The sequence below is a fragment of the Humulus lupulus genome, chromosome X, assembly GCF_963169125.1.
Source record: "Humulus lupulus chromosome X, drHumLupu1.1, whole genome shotgun sequence".
NCBI classification, from domain to species: Eukaryota; Viridiplantae; Streptophyta; class Magnoliopsida; order Rosales; family Cannabaceae; genus Humulus; species Humulus lupulus.
This window is the reverse complement of record NC_084802.1, coordinates 237,620,929-237,629,835: the sequence shown is the minus strand read 5'-3', so window position 1 is coordinate 237,629,835 and position 8,907 is coordinate 237,620,929. Positions and strand designations below refer to the sequence as shown.

The following is an 8,907-nucleotide window of genomic DNA, read 5'->3' as shown; positions in this document are numbered from 1 at the left end:
TAAATTTCTAAAATTTTTATTTTTGGCTAATTAAGTATCTGTCACAAAAATGCATCTTTTCATTGCCTTAGAATAAAACATACCAACAAATTTTATGCCCATTTTTATTTTCCATAATTATTTAGTTCCAACATAATTTAGTTTGAGAATGTCCCCGGTGATGGTTTTTGTTTCGGTCCGAGACCAAAATTCTTAGTTTAACCACAACCACACATTTCACACATTGGTTATCACTAACAACATGAAATTTACTTCACAAGCATATATTATTAATTAAAATAATATTCACTATAAAATTTTACCGTCCCGACCTGGTTACTAGTTGCTGCCCGAAAAGCGGAGCGTTACAGAAATCATAAAAAATAGAGTAAAATATGTGGATTTTTTTTTTAAAAAAATTGTATAAATAAGAAAAAATCTATTACAAAAAACAATATAATAATTAAGTAGAAATAAAAATAAATAAATGAAGATATATAATATTATAAAATTAAGTAATTAGCATTTTAGACGCCCACGGTGGGGCTCGAACCCACGACCACAAGGTTAAGAGCCTCGCACTCTAACAACTGAGTTAGACAGGCTATTAAATAGTATGAATAATATTATTTGTCTCAACCTCTGTCGCTTTTAATATTTATTTGTAACGCCGATCCATATTCAAGGAATACATTATTATTTGCAAGAGAGATCAAAGAATCATCTAATATTGATCCATGACATCTCACAATTTTCAATGCTAAGTAACTTCAATAGCCAAACTAAAGTTTTGGTCAAATTAGAATAACATTGAATGGTAGGGGTGTTCATATAAACCGCAAACCGCGGTTTGGAACCAAGCCAAACCGCACCAAACTGTGAAAAATCGTAACCAATGAAATTGTTTTTCGATGGTTCGGTTTAATCGGATCGCTCAACTTTAATGGTTTGGTCACAGTTTTTAATTTTTTAAAACCAATTAAACCGGACCAGGCCATGATTTTTTATATTTTTAGAAATAATGGTTCAAAGGTTTGAACCCTTACACTTAAATTAATATAAAGTCTACCAAACCATCCAAACCAAATAATTTAATTGTTTATGAAATGTTTTTAGTAGTATTTAATACATGCACAAGTTTCTAAAACTAAAAAAAAAATGTAAAGTCCCACATTGTTTAGAAAGTAAACATTTTTTTTTCTCACTTCTATAAAATGATTCAAAATACTTAAACTTACAATAACAAAGACAATAAGCTTCTTATAGACTTTTATGGTCTTAAAAGTAAAGCTAAAATTAATATTATTTAAATACAATTATTTAGTTAATTATTTTATAATAAAAAAAGTTTTAAATTTTAATAATTTAGTTATATGGTTAAAACCAGACCAAACCGCACCAAACCGTTTATTTATGGTTTGGTTTGGTTTTTTAATTTTAATGGTTTGGTTTGGTTTTTCATTTTGAAAAAACCGCATGAGCGGTTTGGTTTAAAAATTCTTCTAAACCGCACCAAACCATGTACACCCCAATTGAATGGAAAAATAAGTTAAAAATCTTAGGAGCAAAATGGTCCCAAATGTTGGACTTTCTTAGAGATATAAGATTAGTTAGTTAATTTGTTAATTGTAACTAATGTTTGTTATTCATAACTAACCTTTTCATCAAGTTCTGCCTATATATTCACTAGGCTCCTCATGTAAATCAAATTCTTCTTGATCATAATTAAAAAAATACATTTCATTTTCTTTCCTAATATGGTATTAGAAAAACACAAATATTGAACCCTAGAAATTTTTCCCCAATTTATTCATTCAATCTTCTCTTACCTCTATCAATGGCTCAGACTCAAACATGATCCTCTTAAGATAAACTCTCCTCTTCCAATGATTCCGATGCGCCAACCTCCACCTCCGACCAACACCACAGAAAATGGAGCCAACAGCTCTGCATCAATTCCTCCATCAAATTTTCCCCATCGTGAACGACCTACCCTAGAATATGCAAACAAACCCTACTTAATGGGCAATGGAGATTACTTGAGCTTGATTCTTGCATCCCCTCCATTGACGGACACCAATTTTCAACAATGGGCCCGTGATTTAAAGATCTTAGTCGGTGCCAAGAACAAATATGGCTTCCCCATTTGGTCTCTTCCTCAACTTCCTCCTGACCATCACCTGTTTGATTCTTGGAACAGATGCAATCAAATAGTTATGTCCTGGGTTATTCACTCGGTGTCTCCAGAAATCAAAAGCAGTATTATGTTCATTGATATAGCTGCTGCAATGTGGACCGAGTTAAACAATCGATTCAATCAAGGAAACGACCCTCGCATCTTTGAGTTTCAGGAATCTCTCATCATTCTTCATCAAGGAGATGATTCTGTTAGTGCATACTTCACCAAGCTCAAAGCAATTTGGGATGAAATTCATGAACTTCAACCACACACACCCTGTACTTGTGTGGTTGTTGTTAATAGTCTTGAGAACGTGTTGTAGTTTCTTACTAGGCTTAACGAGTCATATCATGTTGTGCGTGCACAGGTACTTCTCATTAACCATTTTCCATCTCTTTCAAAAGTTTTCTCTACTATCGTGCAAGAAGAGAGACAAAGAAAATTAAGACCTTTGGCTACCACTACTCTGATGACTGCATCTACTTCCACCATTCCACCTTCAATTCTGCCCTCACTTATGCAATCAAGAACCAAAAAGATGCGGCCCACTTGCTCTCATTGCCAAAATTCACGACATCTCAAAGAAAAATGCTACTTCATCCATGGTTTTCCTCCTGGGTATGGCACCAAGAAGTCTGACTTCACCACCAGACCTACTGTTAACCAAAATATCGCATGTACTTCCACTCCTCATGAACCGGGTAATTAGACTACCATTCATAACCTTATTGCTTTGCTTAGTCATCAGCTCCAACAAGCTTCTTCATCCAATATAGAGGCTCCACCCATGGTCTCTTATCATTCTGGTAACTTTGTCCCTCTCTCAAGTGTCTATTGGGTTGTAGACAGTGGTGCTACTCACCACATCTATTGTGATATGAAGTCTTATACATCATTTACTAATAAATCAGTAGCTACATATCTAACTTTACCTTCTGGTTTGAGAGTCCAAGTATGCAAATCTAGTAATGTCGAATTAGATAATAATCTATGCTTATCCAATGTCATATATGTAACACTCTAATTTCTCATAGATTACTGAGAACATGGCGTTGGGTCATAATCGTAAATATTGCTCTTTTATTTAATAAAAACTTAAAAATAAATACATGGATCCATTGTTTTATAAAAATAAAATACTTGTCTTTAACATAAAAATGAGCAACATTTAAATAAAACAAACTTTAAAATAAAATTTAAATAAATAAATAATTTGGCCCACTTGATCTTGTTCGACTATATGGTCCCCAAAGAATACATCACGAGGCTCTTAGGTCCCACTCGCCACTGGCCTTTCTATCCTTAATTTCCTGAAATAACAACATCATAAGGAGTGAGCTTCTAAGCTCAGTAAGGAAAATACAAACAAGGGTTAGTCATATAATCAAACATAACATATATTCACCAAATTCATACAAACACAACATCTAGATCATATCATATCTTAAGTCATAATTCTAAATCATAATCTAAGCCATAAATCATAAATCATACTCTAAGTCATAAGTCATAGGCCATAAGTTATAGATCATAAATCATAGGTCATAAATCATAAATCATACCTATAGGTCATATATCATAATCATAAATAAAAATAACAAATCAGATATAATAAAAAGATAAGTGCTTATACAGGGGTGGCAATTAAGCCCCGAACAAAAGTCCTTCATACACCGGACATAGGTCCGTCATAAAGTTTTGGCAACCGAGCCTACCAGACATAGTCCGTCATACATCATTGGACACCTTAGGTCCAGACACACTTACCCCTTTATTGTACCTAAAATGTTAGGTCATACAAACATAAACTATATCATACATTACATAAACTAGATCATAATACTAAACTATCTAATTTTCCTTACCAACACCGGGATAATTGAGAGCAAATGCGGAACTTGGAACACTCCTAAAACCAGCAATAAAAATAGTGAGTATTTCTAAAGGACAAAGATGAAAGGAATAAAACTAAACCACCAAGAGGAAACTTACCGAAAAGACACCTTAAGTTCAAAGAACTTAAAATCCTAACCACAAAACCATAACAAAAGTTAGAACCTAAATGAAAACTAAAGAAACTAAGGAATCAAACAGAATGAAACTTAAGAATAAGGGTACCTCAGTTGACCTTATGGATTAGTCTAATTCCAATACCGAAACACTCTAACCTCACTTCCCAAAGTGTTTTATAAAGCTTAAGAATAGAAAAGATTTTTCCCAACCCAAGTGTTTATCACTCTTATGGTCTCACTAGCACCTTGGAGTCTGATCACAGCTGAAGAGTAAGTGAAAGGGCTGGGTCCTAAGTCCTATTTATAGAGTTCTAGGAATAAAAATCTTCTTTTTGGCTTAAATAAAAATAATGAATTTTATTGAAGATATTTAAATATTCGTCAATCAGAGGCTGAAGACTTGGTCAAAACTATCAGAGGTTGGTCTAAGGAGTCAAAGTTGGTTTTTAAAAATTAAAAATAATAATAATAATAATAGAATCCTAACTTCTAACTTCCTAAATCTCGTAACTCTAAAATTACCTATAGTAAAATTAACACAACTGGAGCTTTAGGACTCCGATTTAGGCCATCTTTATACCGTTAGAAAGCTAATTCAATTATCTATAACTTTCTAGAAATACTATTTTTCGAAAATCATAACATAACTAGGTCAAAAATAGGTCAGAAGTTACAGTACCCTAAAGTTACGGGAAAATCTATTTAATAATCTAAATAACAACCTAATCCACAATTAAATAAAATCGTGACAAATGTCATGCTCCTAACGGATTCTGATGAAGACTAAGTCTTATATTTCCCTTATTTTATCATTAAAATAATAATTCCATAATAATCAGGCATATGACAAGTGTCATAATCCTATTGGCTCTATCTAAACCTTAGGAATAACCATGCTCATGACAAGTGTCATATTCTTATTGGCTCTATCTAAACCTTAGGTTATAATAATTATCATATTAATAGCCAGAAATATTAATCAAACCTTATGTTATAATTAATATTCTTAAACTATAGGTTAAACTTATAAAATCCATAACTATTGCTAGGAGTTTCCAACTAAGTCCCGGTTTGAACCAAAATCCACGGAATCTAAACTACTACAACTACTACTATCTAGCTAACTAAGTAAAATTCTGGGACGCTACAATATATGATCTAGATTTTCAATTCAACCTCTTCTTGGTTCATGCTTTATTACAAACTACTAGATATACTCTTTCTTTTTCTCACACTTATTGTCTCATATAGGATACAACTAAGAACAAGATGCTTGGGATTGCTAAGCAAATTGGTCATCTATATTTTATGCAACAAGACAAGTCTCATATACTTTCTTGTTCTTTTATTCATTCTAAGAATTCTTGTATTGATGTCCATACTTGGCTTACACGCTTAGGACATCCTTCCATGAAAGTTACCAATTCATCGAATAAAACTTTGCATTTTATAGCTTCTTCTCATAGCAATACTCCTTGTCATATATGTCATTTAGCTAAACAAAAAAAAGTTACATTTTGATTATCATAATAATATAACTCCTACTACTTTTGATTTTGTGCACATTAATATTTGGGGTCCATATTTTGCTTGTGCTTTGGAAGGACACGGATATTTTCTTACAATTGTTAACGACCACACTAGATTTGGTTGGGTCTATATGTTAAAATGCAAATCTGATGTTCAAACTATTACTCCTCAATTCTACACTTATATTCTAACTCAATTTTCGGCCCCTATAAAATCCTTAAGATCAGATAATGCTAACGAATTGAACTTAAGTTCTTTTTATGGAACAAAAGGCATTAAACTATTCCATTCTTGTGTTGAGCACCCTCAACAGAACTCCGTACTTGAGCACAAAACCCAACATATCCTTAATGTAGCTCAATCCCTAGCAATACAATCTAAGTTATCTCTCTCTTATTGGAATTATTTTATCACTACTATTGTATACATTCTCAATAGAACACCTTCAACACTTTTAAAATTTCACTCTTCCTTTGAACTTTTATGTAACGCCCTGGTTACCCCAGAACAGTTACGGTGAACGGTGAACCGGAAATTTGACCCGCTACCCGAGTCCTTTGGTTAAAAACGTGCTCTAAGTGTGATTAACAGGTTAAGGTAGAAAACTAATAAAAAGGAGTGGATATTTTCATTACAAACTGCTCTGCAGAGCTAATCAAAACATTTACAAGTTGTTCTCAGTACAAAACGGTCATTACTGTTTCAAATTTACAATCCCGACGACCTAAGCGGCAAAAATAGGGTAAACCCCCTAGTTCCTCTGAGAACGCCTTGGCCGTGGTGGTCAAGCGGCCGCATATGTACACATCACCACCTAAGCTCTCCACTCAAGGCTAAGTGAGTTTTTCTTTCCCTTTACCTACACCACATAGCACCCATGAGCCAAGGCCCAGCAAGAAAACACAATAAAGCATGATATAATATCAACAATGATTGTAATAATCATTCAGGACCATCAGTCCAAACAAATAGGTGACAGTCGCAACAGTCACAAAAGTGGGTACAGCCCTCGATAGCCATGTGACGATAGGGTCACTCGGGCTTAACTGATTAGTGAACCTTTCATAAGTTTGAACAGGATAGGTGTATGGTGACTGGTCACCAACATAACCCTCCTCATGACTTAAAGTCATAACCCTAGAAGAGCGTTCCCTAGCCATGTGACAAACAGTCACCGGGGCCATATGCCCTGGCTCTGAATAATTGGTCTTAGACCAGACAAGCGCTTATAAGTTCATCGACCTTAGGTTCGGTCCAACGTTAATGCCTTAGAGCCATTCAACGCTGATATTGATTAGATCTAATCTTCATTTGGCTCAGCGTTCATGACGCTATGCCATTTCTGACTCTTTAGGTCAGTGTCCCTGACTAGTCAGTACATATACAAGTACTCAACATTCGCTAGCATTCAACAGGCAATCCATGTCCACATTTATCAATCAACATGCCTCAATAATAATCATGCATGTCATATATACACAGGGTGCAGTTTTCTTACCTCAGATTCGAGCTAGAAAGATTAAAAGAACGACCCGTGAGAACGATCAACCTTTAGTCCTTTAGCGGCCACCTAATCATAACCAAATACGGGACATCATCAATAATAATGATCAACATAGGTTTCCACACCAATATCTAGCCTCCAGGAGATCAATCCCAACTAATCCAAGTAGTAGGAACACTCCCGAGGCCTATAGCTAAGTTCCCGAGGTCAAAACGAGCAAACGGGGTGAAAACAGGGCAAGGGCTGCGGCCCTAGCACCTTGGGCCGCGGCCCCCAGAAATTCCTGAAGCAAGCGTCATGGCGCCCAACACCAAGGGCCGCGGCGCCCAGCCAAAACAGAACCCCCTCTTCTTCCTCATCGAGCCAAGGCCGCGGCGCCCAAGAACAGGGCCGCGACCCCCAACCCTGGGCCATTCCCAAACATGTTTTCAACTTCTCCAAGCTTCCAAAATCATACCTAACCATCCCCAATCATCAAAACAAATTTTCCAAGCTTCCCAAAACTCCAAAACCCTCAAAACCCAAAGTTCAAACCAACCAAAAACTCAACAATTCACAAAGTCCAATTCAAAGCTTAGAAACTCTAAAAACTCAAAACTTTAAACTTAGATTACCTTTGATTGGGTTGTTTTCCGTCAAATCCTTTGGTTAAGAAGCTTCTAATCTTTCCTAGGATCGCTATGCCTCGATCCTCGCTTGATTCTGACTCCTAGAACTCGAGATTTCTTCAAAAAGGCTCAAACGGTGAAACGAACTATCGAAAGAGAGAACGAGAGGTTTTCTAATCGTACGTTCTATCTGACAGCTACTTCAAGCTTAAGTAACCTCAAATAAAACCTAATGCTCGGGGTCCCAAAAATACCCTTGTGGACATCATAGTTAAAACCTCCAAAATTTCACCCTGATCTCAAATATTCCCAATTTATCATCAAATAAACATTTCTATTACCCCAAAATTGACCCCGTTATGACAAAACCGCTAATCCATTATATATGACCGTCTCATGCCGAATAGCTCGAATATATCTCCATAATAATGGAATCTCATTCACAAATCACATTATGCACCCAAATACACATATTCACCCTCAATGGGCCAAATTATCAAAATAGCATAATTATTCAAATGTGGACCCACATGCAAGCATATAACATCATATCATAATATAATTCACATATACATGCATAATATCATTTAATGGCATAATTAAACAAGTATGGCCCTCTCGGCCTACTAATCCCGCCATTAAACCATACCGGGGAATTCGGGGCATTACAACTATCCCCTCCTTGCAAAAATTTCATCCTCAAAATTTACCTGAACAGCTCGGGATACTGATTCTGCATATCTGACTCCAGCTCCCAGGTCGCTTCCTCAACCTTGATGTTCCTCCATAATACCTTAACCAAAGGTATCGTCTTATTCCTAAGGACCTTATCTTTTCTGTCAAGTATCTGAACAGGCTGTTCCTCATAAGAGAGATCTGCCTCAAGCTCCAGATCTTCATAGCTCAAAATATGATTAACATCAGGCACATACCTCCGAAGAGCTGAAACATGAAATACATTATGCACGACCGATAACGCCGGAGGCAAAGCCAACCTGTAAGCCACCTGACCAACCCTCTCCAGGATCTCAAATGGACCTACATATCTGGGGCTCAGCTTGCCTTTCTTCCCAAACCTTCTCACCCCTTTCCATG

General features: G+C 35.8%; 1 protein-coding gene and 1 non-coding gene across 2 annotated transcripts; one reads left to right on the top strand and one right to left on the bottom strand.

Moving 5' to 3' along the window:
• Positions 1 to 511: 511 nt before the first annotated feature.
• Positions 512 to 584, bottom strand: TRNAK-CUU (transfer RNA lysine (anticodon CUU)). Its single transcript has one exon. It is a non-coding gene; the product is annotated as a tRNA-Lys (tRNA).
• Positions 585 to 1,874: 1,290 nt separating this feature from the next.
• LOC133806876 (uncharacterized) lies at positions 1,875 to 2,480 on the top strand. The gene has a single exon (XM_062244959.1). The coding sequence runs from the start codon at positions 1,875 to 1,877 to the stop codon at positions 2,478 to 2,480; it is 606 nt and encodes a 201-aa protein (XP_062100943.1).
• The last annotated feature ends 6,427 nt before the right edge of the window (positions 2,481 to 8,907 follow it).